Below are 17842 nucleotides of genomic sequence, written 5' to 3'. Positions count from 1 at the left end.
ACGGGGGCGGAAGGAGAGAGTCGCGTACAGCAAGAGTTAAGCTTGCCCACCTGTCAGCGGCCCATCGGCCCACTGGTCAACTGGGCCCGTTGGAAAAAAAAACATGTGCTGTGCTATCTCGTTCTCACACTCGCCGATCCGCCACCTCGCTGCCGCTCTCGATTGTTCGCGAGACGGCGGAACCCTAGGCCCGGAGGCGGCGAGGCATGGCGAAGGACCACAGCGGCGAGGCCCCAGATGGCGCCGGCAAGGAGGAGGGGGAGGTGGCGGCGCGCAGCCGCAGCCGCAGCCATAGCCGCAGCAAATCCCTAGAGGACGAGGAGGAGCGTCCGAGGGGGAGCCGAGACAGGGGCCACCGCGGCAAGTCAAGGAGGCGTGAGGAGGAGGAGGAGGAGGGGAGTGAGAGCTCCGGCGAGGACTCGGGCGAGAGGCGGAAGCGGCGGAGGAAGGAGAAGGAGCGGCGGCGGCGGCGGCGGCGGCGGAGCAGGAGGAGCCGCAGCGAGAGCTCGGGCTCGTCGGAACCGGAGTCCGAGTCGTCGTACTCGGGTTCCAGAGCCGAGTCGGAGAGCGAGCCGGACTCGGAGGAGGACAGGCGGAGGAGGCGGCGGCGGAGGAGGAGGGAGAAGGAAGAGGAGGAGAGGCGGCGGAGGAGGAAGGACAAGGAGAAGAAGAGGAGGAAGGAGAAGGAGAGGGAGAAGGATAGGAAGAAGAAGAAGAAGAAGGAAAAGAAGGATTTGGGGAAGAAGACTGCGGTGACCAACTCGTGGGGCAAGTATGGCATCATCCGCGAGGTTGATATGTGGTGAGGATCTTGGCTTCTTAGATTGTTTTTAGATCGATATTTCTTAGCTTTAGAGTTCCACAGACCTTAGATGTAGAAAATCATGAATCTATATACTTGTGCGCTAGAATTGCCTGCTGATTATTGATGCATATGGAAGGACACTCCCCCTGATTATGTAGCAACGAGTGGTAGTTGGGGATGAATGTCTGACGGGGTACGGCAAGCCGTATTTGCTGCACTGCTCATCAAACATTTCTGTATGCTACGCCACAGCCTGCAGCAGCACCATCTTTGCCGCCTTTGAACTGCCTGAGCCAACAAGGAGCACCTTTGTGTAGACCAATCCTAACCAGAAATTAACTGCTGACTGATTGTATCCACAGCTATAACTGACTGCTGTGTAAAGTGTAATGTCACTAGTTCATCAGTCATCACAAGTGGTCACCTAGTTTGTTAGCTACAGCACATGCACATGAAAATTGCATGAATCAACGGTTAATCAAAACATGGAGTGTAGACTGCGTTAAACAGAAAGATGTTCACAGCAATGTGTATATCTTGCATCTCACTACGCAGAAAATTAATAGTAACCGGTTCTTGTAGCAATATAAAGTCATGGAAATGCAAAGACAGATAGGAATGGGGATGCAAAGAGAAAATAAGGAATGATAGGAATATGGGGTACCTCTATCGCTTGTGGGCTGTGCAGATATATACACCAGAAGCCACTTAAAATAATCAGCCACCACAAACGACTAGCTGGCTTTTTCATCTGGGTGGGGAAAGTGGGATCGCGGGCTCCCCACCACCACGTTCATCCGTACTTGTAATTCAGCTTATTCTGTAGGAGTGACAATCACAATTTTAAGATATTACTGTTCCTTGGTGGGGGAACGATATTGAAAGATCATGTCATCTTGTCAGTTGTTTTAGTAGTGTTAAATGTGAAGTTGTGAATTTCAGCATGTGAATGGCCTCCCACGACCAACGTGAATCGTAAGTGGAGATTAGATCATTCTGGAATCTTTAATTTGGTATCTTAAATGATTTAAGTGATGAATCCCTGTGGTTAAAATTGTGAGTTTAGACTTCAGACTGCATACAATCATAAGAAGTACAATCATTCTGTATTCTACTGCACTCTGATGAACTGTACCATGTAATGTGTTCTGTAGGAACAAGCGACCAGAGTTCACTGCATGGTTGTTAGAAGTCAAGCAGGTATATTTTCTATGATTATACTTATGTCGCCTTCTTTATTAAATGTGGTGAAATTATCTGCATGAAAAGAAGAGTGAGATCAACAAGGTGTCATGGTGCATCTCACTGTCTTCAGATAAAAACTGGCATTCTATTGATGTCGCCTTCTTTAGGAAATATGTAGAATTTTTATGCATGCAAAAAAGCGAGATCAACAAGGTGTTGAGGTGCATCTCATTGTCTTCAGATAAAAACTGGCAATCGAATGTACCTTTTTAAATGTTTTGCTTAATCTAAGCCACCTGAGATTTTTTTCTGTCTATCTAAGTTGATGCCCTGTGCCATCCAATGTCTCAGAGTTAGGGGTAGAGGAAATCAAGATTGGATTAGAAGGCTAGCACCATTGACATAGAGATAAGAAAATCTCAGTCAACTATTGCAGAATTCAGTTAGTACCAGTGGGTTGCATACTTTTATCTAGATACTAGGATTATGCTTCTTCTTTCAGTACAAAAAATATTATATTGGGTATGTTGCTACTATTTGAGAATTAATATGCATAAGTTTTATTTTCATAAAGTTAGTTGATTGTTGGATGATCTCAATATTTGAAGCTTAATTAGACCTGACCTAAAAGACAAAGGAAAAACACATCAATTGTTCTGTCTGTCTCTTTCGATATTTTCAGTTTAGTATTTCCGCCCAACCTTCTGTCCCCTTTCAACTTGTATTTTGAGTAAGCTCGGTTTTGTTCTGGTTCTGTTTTACTCATCAATAGAGTATAGACTGGGTTTAGTTTTTTTTCATTTACGAATGGACTGCATTTACTTCGGTATCAAGCTATCCATCTCATTTGCTCTCAGTCTTCTTTAATTTTTTGAGTTTACGATATCAATGTGCTAAGTTTTTTTATTATTTGGCCACAGGTTAATTTAGAGGCATTGTCTAATTGGGAAGAGAAGCAGATGTTTAAGGAGTATGTTACTTTACGACCATGAAATAATTTGAGTAATTATATTAGCTTAGAAAAAATTATCAGTCTGGAATATTTATTTTCCTGGGTATTTAACATACATTTTCCACACATCTCAGATTCATGGAAGACCACAATACCGCCACATTTCCATCAAAAAAGTAATGCACATTTCCTTTCCATGATAGTTACTGTATATATTCATATTTGCTAGTGGAACTTATGTTTTTCCTCCCTTTGTTTTCTTATTAGGTATTATGACTTAGATGCTTACCATCGCCGAATGATGGAGAAAGAGCAAAAGAATGGTTTAAAGAATGCTGCCGTGGTGGCGGTACGAACAGTATTTAATGATGAGGAACAACGGCGGTATGTGGACATATGCATGATTTTTAGTTATTGCATACCTGCAATAGCATAGTATGGGACACTATGAAATGCTTTAGTGTAGATTACTGAAGTCTACTTATAGACCATTGGTAATTAACAATTTGCAAATTATGTTCCACTCATTTGGGTAATAGCATTGTTTTTGGAATCTGTTTCTCTGTGACAGTCACTTTAGTTTGTGACCCTGCTACGCGGTCCAATCTCCATGTTTTACAGAAAGACAATAATGGAAATATTATTTATTAATGAGCTTAGGGTTTAGGTGGACATATGGACTGGCTGTTTTCTTACAGTTTCCTTTGAAAATCGTCATGCAGGCTAGAACTGTTAAAAGAACGTGAACGTCGAAAGGAGGAAGAAATCACAGCTCTGAAATGCTCAATGCAAACTGGAATGGTTAGGGTTTACATTCTTTTTTCCTACTTCCTATTCTCATCCGTCATTATCTATTCTCGAATCTTGCATGGAATTTGATACTGCTTATTGGCAGAGCTTTGTTTCCTCCAATTTTACTAAATAGTTTGTTTGTCTTGTTTTCACCAATTCCAATATCTAAATAAATTTTGTGTTTCCCTTGTTTTCTCAAATATCTACACAAAATAGTCTACTTCTTTATTCCTTTTATTAAGATGTTGACCAGCATTAAGCAACTTTGGCATCTACTTATCCTTATAGTGGCATAAGCTGTACCCCCTCCAGTCTCTAAAAGAATGGCGTTTTGGACATATCTCTGGCAAGGTTCAAAAGAAGCGGTAATCGCTAAGTGAGCGTTAGGCCACTAGTTACTAGTTAGTGCAATCATCGCTTTAGCGGCTGCGGTTGCATTTGTCAGTGCATATAAGCTCCAATCTGCTTTCAATATTGGCCCAGTAAAGCCCACATGAAACCCTAGCCTGCCCAGCTCAATCAGAACCATCTACATTCTATAATCTTCACCTTCCATTTACTCTCTTCTATCTCTTTCTCTCACCTGCTCCTTTCCAGGCACACATCGACAGTTGCAGTGGCCTTGCTGCAATTCCTCTTCCATGGAATCTCTACCTCCATCCCCCTCCCCGCCTTTGCCCCCTCCTTCCCTGCATCCACCCTTCCTTCCCTGCTCCAAAATGCCATCCTTTAGGGTGTGATTGGTTGAGTTCATAAAGTAGAATGAATGGAACGGTTCTAGTTTATAGGGTGATTCCAGTGATTAGTTGATTAGTAGAATGGAATGTGGTGGTTTCTGACAAGGGAATATTCCCTCTAGATGCGAGCCGAGTGATACCTGAATTGTCTGGACCGACTGGTTCTCTCTGGAATCATTGTGAACGTGAAGGCACGTCGCCTGCTAATCTCGCTGCATTGTATCCCACCTGTACTCACCCGAACCATAGCCAATAGCTCTCACCCTGTCTCTCTGTCCTTTGGCGGCGCCAAATCTCGCAGCTGCGGCAGCGGCACAAGCAGGCGAGCAGGGTGGCGGAGGGTGGCTACCAGGCGGTGGTACGAACATAAGCTAGCATAGCTACCTGGGGACTAGTGCTGTGGATGAGCTGTTGGGCACGTAACATGGCGCTGCTCGGAGACGAGCAAATCAAGTGGGGTAGAAGTGTTAATTGCTTCCAAATTATTGATTGTTCCGTTGGATCAATAGTTTTTAGTCCCTCTGTTTTCGTCCCAAAACAGTGGTTGCTAATCTTGTACTCCCTCAGTTTCAAAATAAGTGTCGCAACTTTTTCTAGATGCAGATGTATCTACACACTGAAATGCGTCTAGATACATCCAAATCTAGACAAAGTTGAGACACTTATTTTGGAAGGAAGGTAGTTACACAGCTATTTGGATGCTGATTACTATTTTTTACATTACTAATTGCATATACTAATAGTTGATAATAAGTACTTGTACATGCTAATTGAAATATATGATGAGTATACGTTATGAGCACTCTATATGTTGATAGATAATTTTGTTGAAATTTATACATATGCATATCACGAAGGTAACCTCAACCTTCCTATGCAAAAGCTATTCTGAACAATATTTGTGTCATTCCATTCCTCCAACCAAACATTGAGATGGAACCATTCTATTCCATGGCTTTTCCTTCAACCAGACATAGAGATGGAACCATTCCATTCTAGTGGAATCGAACCATGACATTCCATTATACTTGGCTCTATAACCAACCACACCCTTGGACACTGGAAGGAGTACTTAAGAGAACAGCTATATTGTTAGGCTGCTTGCTGATGATGGGAAGTACCTGCAGTGAGCTTTTTGTCGCATCAAATCATCTGTCATGAAAACATTTCCTTTGAACAAGGGGTGACTGTTGTATCTCACAAATGTTTCTTGATGTAACCAAGTTTGACAGCACAGGTTGCCCAGTTGGGGTGTCTGCCATTGTTAACCTTTGAGTTAGTTCATGTAAGCCTAGATGTTTTCAGTCTTGCACGAAAGAAATTCAGCTGTGACTGTGAGTTTTGCCTTGGATCCTGTACTTTGTGGGCCACTTTGCCAAGGGCGTCAATTTATGTTTAGTTTAAATAAGATGAATGCGGGCTTGGGGTCTTGGACTTATGAGGCTATGACCTTGACAGTTACAGCCATGTGCTCTTGCCAATTAGGTTACATGTGCCCCTTACTGCTGTTTGGAAGTTTCCTTATAAAATAACTGGGAATCTGGTAGTTCCAGGGGTGTTGCTTTGTAAAGTTTATTCAATCCAGTTTTTTTTATTAGGTGCATGATATTGAACACCTGTATGATTGTGATTGTACTCGTACTTAATTCATGCTAAGGTGCTCTTAATAGGCTGTACACTGTCTTCTGATGGTAGTATCAACAATAGATTATCACGCAAACACCAAACATCATTGCGTGTTTAGGTAAAAAGATCACCTTTTTCTGTCAATTTACCTATTATTCTTGTTTTCCCCATTTTAGGCTCAAGCAATGAAGCAGCAGTCCCTTCTACGCGAGGAAATGATGTTACAGTACAAGTTGGGAAATTTTGAGGTAATGCCCTCATTTCTAATCCTGACATTAAGTAGATGGAGACCATATTTTAAGTATGCCGAGCTTGTTCTTTATCAGGCTGCAGCTGCAATCCAGAAAAGGTTGGATCCTGATGCTCCCCCTCAGTAGGTGACCTGTGGACAGTCCAATCCCCTGGAGTTCATTACTCGAACATCTTCATGAACACTGCAGAATGAGCAACATACTTTGATGTACCGATGTTTGTTCGCACCCAAAAAATACATTGCGCCAGCTTGCAAAATGCTTGGACTGTACCTGTATAATTTTTGAATTTTTTGCTCGGTTGTTTCACATGGTGCTAGCTGTATCCATCAGTTTAGTATGATGAGCTGCAATACTTTTGAAAGTTTTTCTACTGTTCTATAGATGTCTTAATGTATATGGATCGGTGTGTCAACCTGTACTGAGCGTTGTTGGCTGAGGCCTGATAGCAGCTCTGCCACCACCGTTCAGCCCGGAATTTTCTAAGCAAACAAATTTTAAACAATGCACTGCTCATGTTTGTCGATTATTACGTGCGGGCATGCTGTCTTTGGGTGCCGCATCAGCCCATTTTAACATTGTGTTTGTGTGGTCGGTAGGATGAGTTTCTTGCAATGCAAACAAGAAGACAGTAGCTATAGCCTATCTTAGACTGGACGGTAGCAACATGTGAGGTACTTTCATGAGAGCAACAATTCACAGTTATCAAATCACTGGTAAAGGTATCGGAGTAGATTTGTGTAGCGATTGATAAACCTAGGGGAAACTTTTCAGCACCTACAGAAAGCCAAATCCCTAATACGCCATACAGGTCTCCTTGAAGACCGCTTGAACTTTTCAGAAGAGCTGGAAACGGTTAGCTGCATGTTAGGCGAGAAGAGACGGAACTTGCGAACAACAGATCAATCAGCGATCTGTGTATACTACGGAAGAAAGACAAGAACCAGAGTGAAACAGCTCTTGCACGCACACGGATTGCAGAGTTAAATCGAGTAAAAATAATGATATACACAGAGTCAAACCAAACCCAACAGGCGAGGAGGCACTTCAAACAGATCCAACAAAACCAATAGTATTACAGGCACCGCCGAAGAAAATCATGCAAGCCTATCTATCTAGCATACGGATCAAGACACACGGCTCGATTGATCGATCGGATGGGATGGGATGGGATGAATCATGGATGGATCAGCGCTTGATGGTCTTGACCTTCCTCCACGTCTTCTTGCCGAAGTCGCCGACGACCTTGACGCCCTTGAGCACGGCCACCTTCACCTCCATGGTCCGCTGCTTCACCTGCCGCTCGAACCCTCCCATCTCTTCTCTTCTCTTGTTCCTGATCGCTCGCTCGCGGAAGGAGAAGGAAGACGATGCTGACTGGCGACTTGTGGTGCGGCTGGAGGGGGAGGATGGTGGTGTGGTGGGCTAGGACTAGGACCAGGATATATAGCCAGCCAGCCAGCGTGTATGCGTGTGGACCAAAAAAACCAGCAGCTGCCGAGCTGTAAAGCTCGAGGTGTGGTGTACGTGCGTTGGCGTCCAAGGAGGCTCGGAGAAGTTTGAACGACAAGTCACCGACAGATAGGTCCAGGAGCTGTAGAGTGCTGGAGGGGGCACCTTATTGTGACACGTGGCCCTGACGCATGGGTGTAGCTCATGGGGTCCACCTGTCAGGGAGAGTTTCCGGTTTGCTTCGTTGTGAAGTTCACTTGGTCCAGCTGTCAGGCAATGCCCTCTGGTACTCGGGTAGGTTTCGTTGTTTCCATTAAAAGGAAGCGCGTACAACGAGGGTGGCCATGGAAACTTTGGCTAGATCTGGTCCATGTCCATGTGTGCTCCGGCATTGGCTGAGATCTTTTCCCCGAAGATTGTTTGTGTTGTTTTTTCGGCGAGAAAGACAAACCATCGGTTTGGGTAGTTGGGCGCCTGACTTTGACCTGGATCGTTGTACTGGCTCCGCACGCTGTTTTCTGGAGGAGAGTAGCTGCGCCCGCAGACAACCAGCAGATTAGCGATAGTTGCTCCAAACTCTCCATTTGTCATTATCCATGATCAAAACCCTGCTAGCCGCTATGAGTGCAATCACACGGTCATGCCACCGCACCGGCAGCTGTGAGATAGCGTCCAAACAAGGGGATAGTAGCGGCGCGCGCTACGGCACGGGCGGCGACAACCTGGGCGGGCCGACCCCTCGGCATCGGCAAGGCTGTAGCAAACGACCAGGCCACTGATCCGCTATAGAGTATAGACGAGTGCTGCCCACGTCAGTAAGTCAGTAACCTCGACGGAAAGGATAAGAAAACGATGGGTTCAGTGCTCCGCGCCCACGCATTTGGTCAGTACGTAGCCACCAGCAGCCGGCGTTGTACTTGTAGGAGCAACTCCACGTCGTCGGCTGTGGCACGCGACAGCGAGCCAGGCTTTCGAGAGCACTTGTAGCGGAAGCCATTGGTTTTTAAAGCATCATCGGGTCATGTTCTAGAGGAACGCTCGGATCGGCCGTTTTCAGCGAGCCACCCTTGTCTCCGCATAAATCGATAACGCCGCGTTCCCGCAGAGCCACCGAAGGGAGATGGCGCGAGCTTGCGCTGAATGGCGAAAAATCGAGGATGAGTTCGGTCACCATGCTCCAAATTTCGCCACCGTATATCAAGACGGCTCTCTCACCACCAAATCCTAATCCCCCCATTTCGACCTCATCCACCCTTCCTGATCTAGCGACATGGTCGGCTCTTCCTCACCCACATGGTCGGCGAGGCTGGCGGCGGCACGTTGGATGTGGCAGCGGCTACTGGACGCGGTTTGTCGTCTTCTTCCTCCGCGTTGATCACTTCGGTTGTTGTAAGCTTCAGCACCTAGCCTTAGATCTAGATCTAGATCTTTTGGGTACACAAGGGGATTTGATAGAATCTATTGTAGGCAATTCATTCGTCACTGGTCATGGTTGGATCTGACTCTACTACGGGGACCGTTTGTCAAGGTTGCTTCTGAATCTACCACGGGGATGGTTGTCGCCGTTGCATCTGAATCTTCCACGGGAACGATTGTCAAGGTTGCTTCCTGAATCTACCACGGAGACGGTTGTCGCCGTTGCATCTGACTCTTCCACGGGGATGGTTGTGTTGACTGCATCTTCGCTAGGGTCCCCTGCTTTCCCGACATCGGTGCTGCATGTGGCTCCTCTGACTGTAAGACCGCCCTTTCTTTTTTGGTAGTTCATTGATGTGGTTTCATTGATGTGCTAATGCTCAAGGATATGGTAGTTCTTGTTTATTGATGTGCTAATGCTTAAGATTGTGGATGTGGTAGTGGTAGTTTATTGATGTGCTAACGATTAGCTACGTTCTTCTGATATTTGTCGTAGACGATCATACCATTGGGCTCCCCTAATCTTTCTGCTTCAACTGTCAATTTTCATCAAACATAAGTTTCATGGTTTGGCAACCTAAGATTTTAGAGTTTGTGATGAACTGGTTGGTTGAGCTCATCCATAGCGGCATCTGTTTTAACCTTGGATTCAAAGAGGCGCACATGAAGAAAGTATATGCTGATGTTTTTGCATTCGTTGGCATACATGTGAGCACTCTTCAGATCTACAACCACATCAGAAAGTGGAGGACCAAGTGGAGCGTCATAAGCAAGATCAAATCCGATTGCACCCTCGATCGGAGGGAAGATAGTTGTTGCTTCTATGTTGCTAATGAAGAGAGGATGCATGAGTACATTAAGGTAGTAAGCTTCATTGAATTCGTTCATGCATATGAAAGTATGTCATTGTCATCCGCACTACCACTTGTTTCTTTTGGATTCAGCACTACCCAAGGCATCATGAGTACGTCGGGACCCCGATCACGAACTATGCTCAGATGAAGATGATCTTCATGTCTCGGTTTGTCTGCAAGGCGCAGCTGTACCAACCTAACTTGGCTGGCCAGGGCAATCAACTCCATTGCAGACAACGAAGAAGAGTATGCCGAGTACCATCAGCTCTAGCCATTGGAGAGGGCGACCTGGCTTAGGACCTGGCTACGCAACCAGTTTCCTGCTTAGTGCTTCCATTAGCTAGGACTTGCTTGAACCTGATCACCCGGCCTGTAATGATGAACTTGTTTGAGGTGGTATATACCAACCCCTTGTGTGATGAACATGTGATCCATCATGAAATATAGTTGCTTTACTCATGATGCATCGCCAAGTAGGGTAACTACTTGTTGTGTATTACCAGCAACTTTTAATAAACTGGATGTAGCTGAATGTGTTGTTATTTGGTGACAGTACTAGGTAACGTCACCACTCAAAGGGAAGAGGTTACCCCAGCACGCTCATATCTGCAACCAAATAAGATGTAATGCACGACTAGAGTAAAAAAACGTCTATGCAGACACCCAAGCAATAGGAGCTGGCTTCCCTCTCTGGTGCAGAAAATATCTTCGCGAGCAACCAAACAACACGTCTTTTATGGCCCATGGACCATTTGCAACACACAGGTACTCACATCTCCCTGCGCCCCAAATCGAGTCCACGCTACCAAACAGGCCCATGGGAACCTGGCTCTGGCCAAGCTACGTGGACCGTAAAACATCAAGTTCATGTTCTGTCACTGGGTTGGTTGCTAACATTTTTTTTTCTCTGCATCATGGCAGAAGCCAAGCCTCAAATGTTTGGTTGCCTGGAATTTGCATTTCGACTAAATGCCAGCCGCTTTGTTACATGCAGATAGCGTTACCTTCCGGGCTATGTGGTGAGCTCACCAGCATGGACAACAAAATGTGTTTCGGATAATTACAATTCAAGAAACAACTAATATAGTAGCAGCGGGCAATCTAAACAATCACGATGGTAGTGATGCATCACGAGTTCAGGAACAACTGATCATGATACAACACGCGTTCATCAACCGAGGGTCAGTAAATACCACCTCGTAAATTATACAAACATGACATCAGTTTTCATCAAGCCTAACTACTCTAAAATATACATCATCACCGCCAACACCACCACCAACACCACTTATAAGCCGCCTCCTCATAGGTAATGCTTCCTCAGGAAGGTCGTAAACCAACTCATCCTGTGGTCAGGAGTCATCGCAAGATACTTACTAGCCTGTGCTTTGCGTTCCATGAGCTGGCTAAGAGCACGGTGTATCACAGTTGGAGAGATGAGCATTGTGGGTATACGACTAGCGTAGATGAACTTCATCTCAGCATCCTTTTCAGTGGGCTTGTTGATAATTCCAATGTCCTAGAAAAGGTGCAAATTAACCTTGATGTGTTGAAAGAAGAGCTCGTCGTCCATCATAATTGTTGCAGTCTCCTCCACCTCCCAGCGGAAATCCTTAAACCTTTTGAGGTTGAGAACCTTCGGCTCGATCCATCGAGACTCACTTCTTGATAAATTGACACACCCTCTATTGAGGACGAAGGTGGTGGGCAGATCATGATCTTCTTTCCAACTGGGCAGTACCTATCGTCAAGCATCAGCACATATCGAAGCGACAACACTGAGTTTGCTAACATGTCGGGTTGAGTTATCCTTCTCCTATATAACAAATCGAAAAACTAGAGTAGAAGAATGATGGTAAGCATGAACTTACAATTGTCACTCACGCTAAGCAACAAGTCACCACTTCTAACATGCTAACAAACTGCTAACAAAGCCACCACATGTAACATTCAGACAAGCATTGTGAAGAAGAACGATGCAGTATTGTCAAGCCGATACAAGAAGAACGGTTGGATGTTACTCATATCGATGTGACCATCGGACGACGAAGACGACATCTCGGTGAAGCGGAGGAACAAGGCTTCACACGGCAAAGCAAAGCTCCACCGACTAGAGTAGATAGCATCGCTTATAACTCAAATGGGGGAAATGGTGGTGAGACGGTGCAATGTAAATAGGCGGTGACCCAATTTCTCCGCCATCTCACCCCCGCACGAGTTCCGTGCAGCATTTCCCCATCAAGCACAAGAAGAGGTTGGCTACTTTAAGAAGGGTGTGATGCAAGGAAGCATTTTTCATTGGCAACCAAACGACCGTTGTTTTTGGCCCACTAGATCAATGAAACAAGCAACCAAAGCAACCAAACACGCCCTAAAAGAGGCAGGAAAATACAATCAGGGACTGCGAAAGTAAATGGATAAATTTCTACTCAACATATGTATGAATTCTGAGTGTCCACAGTGGAAATTACACAGCATAGTACACATATGATCAATCCTACAAGTTGGTACAGGTGCCGGTTCGTAAGCATACAAACCAAATGCCTTCAACTTAACCACTCAGTGAGACAGTAGCCGAACGCCCAGGCAAAACATAATCTGAAACAGCTATCTCTGGCAAAAAACTAAACTACAGGTAGAAGTTCTCCTAAGTGTCTTTCTTGGGCGCCTTCCTCTTCATCCGGCTGAAAGGCCCGACCGTCTGGTCCATCACGTACATGTATATCACCTGGCTCCAGGACCTGTAAGATTTCAGGCTGTTGTAGTACTCAGGCGCGATCTCCTTCACCTTGTGAAGCTTGGTGCCTGGGATCCTGGGGAAATCGTGGTGCTCGTTGTGGTATCCGACGTGCCACGTCATCAGGTTCAGAGGCCCGTAGTACGAGTAGGTCTCCTGCTCCGGGCTGAACACATAGTGCTCCGAGATGAAGTGGCCGGCCATTGGGTGCATGCCGCCGCCGAGGAACGTCGACAGGATGAGGTAGGCGAGCGATTTCCAGCCATAGAGGTACACCATGGTGGCGTCAAGCGCGAGCTGGATGGTGAGGTTGGTGAACTCCCACAATCCTGGAGGCTTCGGCTTCAGGAAGAGCGGCCTAAGCGCGTAGAAGAAGAGCTGGAGCACGACCCACACGGATTTGCTAATGGTGTTCTTGACTACATGTGCCTCTGTTTGGCTGGGGATGTCCATGTCGATTCCATCCACGCCTTGGAAGCGATGGTGTTCCAGGTGGTATTTTTGGAATGTTACCGACATTGGGACACCGATTGGGAGGTTTGCAAAGATACCTAGCCAGCGGTTTAGAGATGGTGTTGTGAACGCAAGGTTGTGGCTGAGTTCGTGGATTGCGAGGAAGAGATTGTGATTCAGAAAGGAACCAAAGAAGTAAGCAATTGTCACCATCTTCAACCAGCTAGCGTCGCGCAGAAGCGTGGCGGTCCATAGCTGAAGTGAAACAACAGCAGCAATCTGCAACCAAAGTTGAGATGGATGTAAAAATAGAGCGATAACAAAATAGAAAGTATGCTGTTATTAAGGTGTTATTTCCACACAGAAACATGATGGAGAAGTTTTCCATATTCAGATTCTCCAGTGAATTCCAACGGGATCAAATCACTAGTTACGCAATTACGAATAATAGCATCGAACAAAACAACAACAAGCCCATAAAAGTACAGTCCGAAGACAGGATGATAGGTTTACTATATTGCCTACATGGGTCATGGGATCTAAGTTTAGCATGAGACTATTTGGTATTTTCAGGTTGCCAGCATGCCATGCCAAGGTGCACTGCAAATTGAGAAGTTCAAAGACCAATGTAGTAAGTGTTGGTCACAGGAAAAGAAGGGAACCAATTTTGCATATGAAGCCGAAGTCTCATAGTGCCAAAGACAGAGAAAAAGTATCTAGTTGGTGCAGAGGAGCAGTCGTGCAGAACAGTCTAACTATTTCAGGCATGAAAAGCATGGCCAGAATGGATTCAGTACCTGCAAGAAACATTGTGCAAAACTGAGGGAAACAGACTGCCAGATTGTGATAGCAAATCAGACTACTGTAACATTAAAAGTTGGGAGACTATTGTGCTCGGCATGGATGGTCAAAAAAATTCAATAGATGAAACTCCTAATTGCTAGTATTCTTACTAATGATTTTCTCCTTTCCACCATAATGCCCAAGGTTGTAGCCATCGTAATTCAGTATAGGAAGTTGCCAGATCGCAATCAACAAGTAACATAAATTTCCGTCTGCTTAAACTCATAAAATCGGAATTATAAAGAGCAACATCAATACGGAACTGGATGTGGCCCCATGAACAATGATCTAGATGTGGACATGTAACAAACAAGCTTTTCTGAAGTTCAGAAACGTTTTCATTAAAGTGCGTCAAAACAAAATGCTATTCCATGTACAAAAGGCCCTAAACTAAAGAAGAAACTAGGAAATTGCACCGGGTGACAATCCAATTCAGTGCACACTAAAAAAAAAGCAGACATAGGAATATAGCAGCATACATGATACATCATGTGAAGCTACACAGCATGAATTTGATTGTTCCTACAGTAAAAGTGTAACAACTTGAGATGCATCGACTGGGGTGGCAAATAACCAGTTTCTTCAAGTAAAAACTTAAAAGGGTAGTAGTTACAATTTTATTTTATTTTGACAAAGTTCAAACATGTCACTGCAATCAAAGGTCAACCTTACGAATCTAATTGCTTGACAGCAGTACACTTAAAATAAGACGGCCGCCAGCAATCAAAGAACTCAATGCACGAAATATCTCAACTTCGAGTTGGAGGATCTAAAAGGAGAATAAACAACGGTATAAAAAGGAGAATGAGAACCAGATCACGGCACCTTGAGGAAGGCGAGAGGATCCGGGCCGAAGAGCTCCTTGATCTGGGGGTACTTGGCCAGGATCTCCCGGCGGCGCGACGCGTGCGGCTCGTCCGTGTACGACCAGAAGAAGTCCGTCGCCATCACGCCTTCCTCCTTCTCGTCGGCGCCCGCGCGTGTCGCCCCCATAGCTTCCCCTCCCCTTAAGATTCCGGCAATGGCGGAAGAGACGGGGACGGCCGGAGCGTGGCTGGGGGGGGGGATTGCGTGGTTTGCTCGCCGGACTGATTGATGAACCCCAGACTATGGAGTTGGTCGGCGCGCTCGCTATTTCTGGGAGTCCATGCGAATTTCTGTATCTGTAGGTCAACACGAGATTGAATACGGCGATTTTTCAGTTTGGCACGCACCTGTCAGTGCCCATGTTTGGGGTAATTTGGACATGAGCGCAGGTGGTCCCGGCCCGATCGGCAGCGTTTTAGAGGACGGTAGCTCTATTTGAAAATCATATTTTAAAAGTTTAAAAAAAATCGAAAATAAATCTAGATGTAGCTGGAGATATATAGCCACATTTGTTTTTGGATATTTTAAAAACTTTGAAATACCGATTTTGATTTTGCTTTTAAAACAAGCTATGTGTAGCCCGAGTTGCAAAGCAAGTTTCCACGTGCAAGGACGCCTAAAATGGTCTATGGTCCTCGCGTAAGTTCTCCCATATGGCGTCATATCGTTCTCTAAGAGCATTCCACCGGTACCCCCAATCATTGCCCAACAACTACACTAGAAGAGCCATTTCGGGGCGCTAGCATAAACTACTGCCGTTTAGGGTGAAGCTGCCCGCAGCGAATCCTTCCAAAAAGAGCCGCCAAACACATTTGTAATTCAAATTTGATAATTTAAACAAATGAAATGGGATGTCTTCCTTTGATGGATGCAATTGTAAAATGCAACGCATATGTGCATTCTGTTAGTAAGAGATGAGGCATTGCGAACCAACCTGAGGTTGGGTGGCTAGGAGGATGGTTGTACCCCTAGCCCACTAGAGTTCAAACCCAGGTTTGACATCTGTGTGTCTCATAAAGACGGAATATTCATTCAGTGAGAGGCGATGTTCCTGTCGACAGCGAGGCGTTTGTGGTGACTTCGTCAATTTCAAGATCCAATCCACCAGCTCAGTCTTCCGGAGGTGCTCATAGGGGTAAGGTATGCGTGTATGCGTTCATAGGGGTGAGTGTATGCGCGTGTATGTGAGCGTCTACGTTTGTACTGTGTTTCTCAAAAAAAAAAGTAAGAGATGAGGCATTATTGTATGCTGACAACCCGGTTTCTAGTGAGTTATCACATAAAGTAATATCAGATCTCTTACTAACACACAACAAACGGAGCCATCACATCTTAAATTTGCTAGCAACACTTGTTGGCATGGTACTTTTTGTTTGAATTATGCACATATGTGTTTGGTTTGTCTGACATATCAATGAAGATTGTCCCAGAATAGTTTTCATAGCACATAGTCTCACACATAGATATTTTACAACTACTATTAATTATTTCTTAGCACACTCAATATAGAAATCTCGCTCGTCGCAAATTTAACGGATTTCAACTTATCCTTGTTTGCATCCCAGCTTCTAGAAGATCAAACAAGGTGTATTTCAACTTCTTTTTCTCCTCTTTTAGTTTTTTTATCCTCACATATCTTGTTCTTCTCTAGCAGCAAATATCTCCCCTTCTTCATTATGTGCAACTCAGCGTTCAATCTATACCTTTTTCAATTTGCATAGTTTTTCTCCAACGTACGCTTTACAGCAGCAACCATCCAATGATTCACATCCCTCATTAAATAGGAATGGTTTTCTTCCACATTGGTCTTTCTCTTCAACCATATTCGCATACATTCCCCACAAAGAGATCAGCAAACGTTGGCATGGCAAAGCCATTTGTTGATCAGCCAAATCCACAAAATCACAGTTGATACCATCCTACAAATATGAACTATGAAGGAATTTGAGCTCTTTATCTCCCAATTAAATCAAAATAATGTAGCACACAACTGATGCATGTAAGATGCATACATGAACTTTATTTTTTATCATATTAAATTCCTACGTACTAGTAATATATATGATGATAATACCATGTTTTACATTGAGTTATGGGGATTTACCAATAATCCCTTTTATTTGGTTTATAACTCTGCAGAACAGGAAAATCATATATGTGTATTGTTCTCTTTCAGAGACCTATACGGAGTCAAATTGACCTGAAATTTTTGGGGCATCATTTTTTCATCGGGAAAAGCACCCTGGGACCTGGAAGAACACATGGATGTGCCTGAGGCCCAAAATATACCAGATGGCGCGCCCAAACTTGTAGGACACGTCACATATGCTCTTTCGGCTATCGATCGTTCAAATCACATGATCTTTTCGCCCACCGACGTATTTTGACCTAAAAATCACTATATATATGGCCCCGAAGAGTTCTCGAGAGGAGAGTGATGCAGAAAGACGGAAACATGAAAACAGAGGCTACAACAGAGAAGATTGGAGGTGGAAACTCCGCTGGGATCACCGCCTGAGGGATCTCCAACATCTTCAGGACCATCACCATGATCAAGCGAGAGTATTCTACCTCTAGACTACGGGTTTGGGGCAGTAGCTTCATCTATTTCTCTCGTGTTCTTCATAGTTATTAGTGCCATATGAGCTGCCTCACATGATTATGGTCATATTTGTAATACTTATGTGGTGGATCCGTATTCTATGATATTGTGCTATAAGATTTGATCGTATTATGTGTAAGATGTATTTGATATACCCCGTTCTTAAGTATTTGTTCTGATCCAACATCTATGCAAAAGAGTGTGTGGGGTTATGTGTGTATGAGATGGAGTAGCATGATTTCAGTGATTAAATAGTGACAAATTCATGAT

General features: G+C 44.6%; 3 protein-coding genes across 3 annotated transcripts; 1 reads left to right on the top strand and 2 right to left on the bottom strand.

Annotated features, from left to right (window-relative positions):
- The first annotated feature begins 71 nt into the window (after positions 1-71).
- Positions 72-6717, top strand: LOC127335703 (uncharacterized). The gene is made up of 8 exons (XM_051362422.2): positions 72-802; positions 1960-2005; positions 2911-2960; positions 3077-3118; positions 3210-3326; positions 3665-3743; positions 6274-6345; positions 6424-6717. The coding sequence occupies exons 1-8, from the start codon at positions 207-209 to the stop codon at positions 6472-6474; spliced, it is 1053 nt and encodes a 350-aa protein (XP_051218382.1). The 5' UTR covers positions 72-206; the 3' UTR covers positions 6475-6717.
- A 606-nt stretch (positions 6718-7323) lies between these two features.
- On the bottom strand, positions 7324-7785 carry LOC127335706 (uncharacterized). Its single transcript, XM_051362426.2, has one exon. It carries the CDS (start codon positions 7663-7665, stop codon positions 7537-7539), a length of 129 nt encoding a protein of 42 aa, XP_051218386.1. The 5' UTR covers positions 7666-7785; the 3' UTR covers positions 7324-7536.
- Positions 7786-12472: 4687 nt separating this feature from the next.
- LOC127335701 (sphingolipid delta(4)-desaturase DES1-like) lies at positions 12473-15241 on the bottom strand. The gene is made up of 2 exons (XM_051362421.2): positions 14929-15241; positions 12473-13539 (listed from the first exon to the last, which is right to left on the bottom strand). The coding sequence occupies exons 1-2, from the start codon at positions 15094-15096 to the stop codon at positions 12718-12720; spliced, it is 990 nt and encodes a 329-aa protein (XP_051218381.1). The 5' UTR covers positions 15097-15241; the 3' UTR covers positions 12473-12717.
- Positions 15242-17842: the final 2601 nt, after the last annotated feature.

This window comes from Lolium perenne, chromosome 2 (genome assembly GCF_019359855.2).
Source record: "Lolium perenne isolate Kyuss_39 chromosome 2, Kyuss_2.0, whole genome shotgun sequence".
NCBI lineage: Eukaryota > Viridiplantae > Streptophyta > Magnoliopsida > Poales > Poaceae > Lolium > Lolium perenne.
This window is presented reverse-complemented; position numbering and strand designations above follow the sequence as displayed.

Coding starts and splice junctions, on each gene's coding strand:
- LOC127335703 (XM_051362422.2), top strand. CDS start 207: ATGGCGAAGGACCACAGCGGCGAGGCCCCAGATGGCGCCGGCAAGGAG. Junction 3,119..3,209: donor GCCACATTTCCATCAAAAAA/GTAATGCACATT, acceptor TTTTCTTATTAG/GTATTATGACTTAGATGCTT. Junction 3,327..3,664: donor AATGATGAGGAACAACGGCG/GTATGTGGACAT, acceptor ATCGTCATGCAG/GCTAGAACTGTTAAAAGAAC.
- LOC127335706 (XM_051362426.2), bottom strand. CDS start 7,665: ATGGGAGGGTTCGAGCGGCAGGTGAAGCAGCGGACCATGGAGGTGAAG.
- LOC127335701 (XM_051362421.2), bottom strand. CDS start 15,096: ATGGGGGCGACACGCGCGGGCGCCGACGAGAAGGAGGAAGGCGTGATG. Junction 13,540..14,928: donor ATCCTCTCGCCTTCCTCAAG/GTGCCGTGATCT, acceptor CTTTGGTTGCAG/ATTGCTGCTGTTGTTTCACT.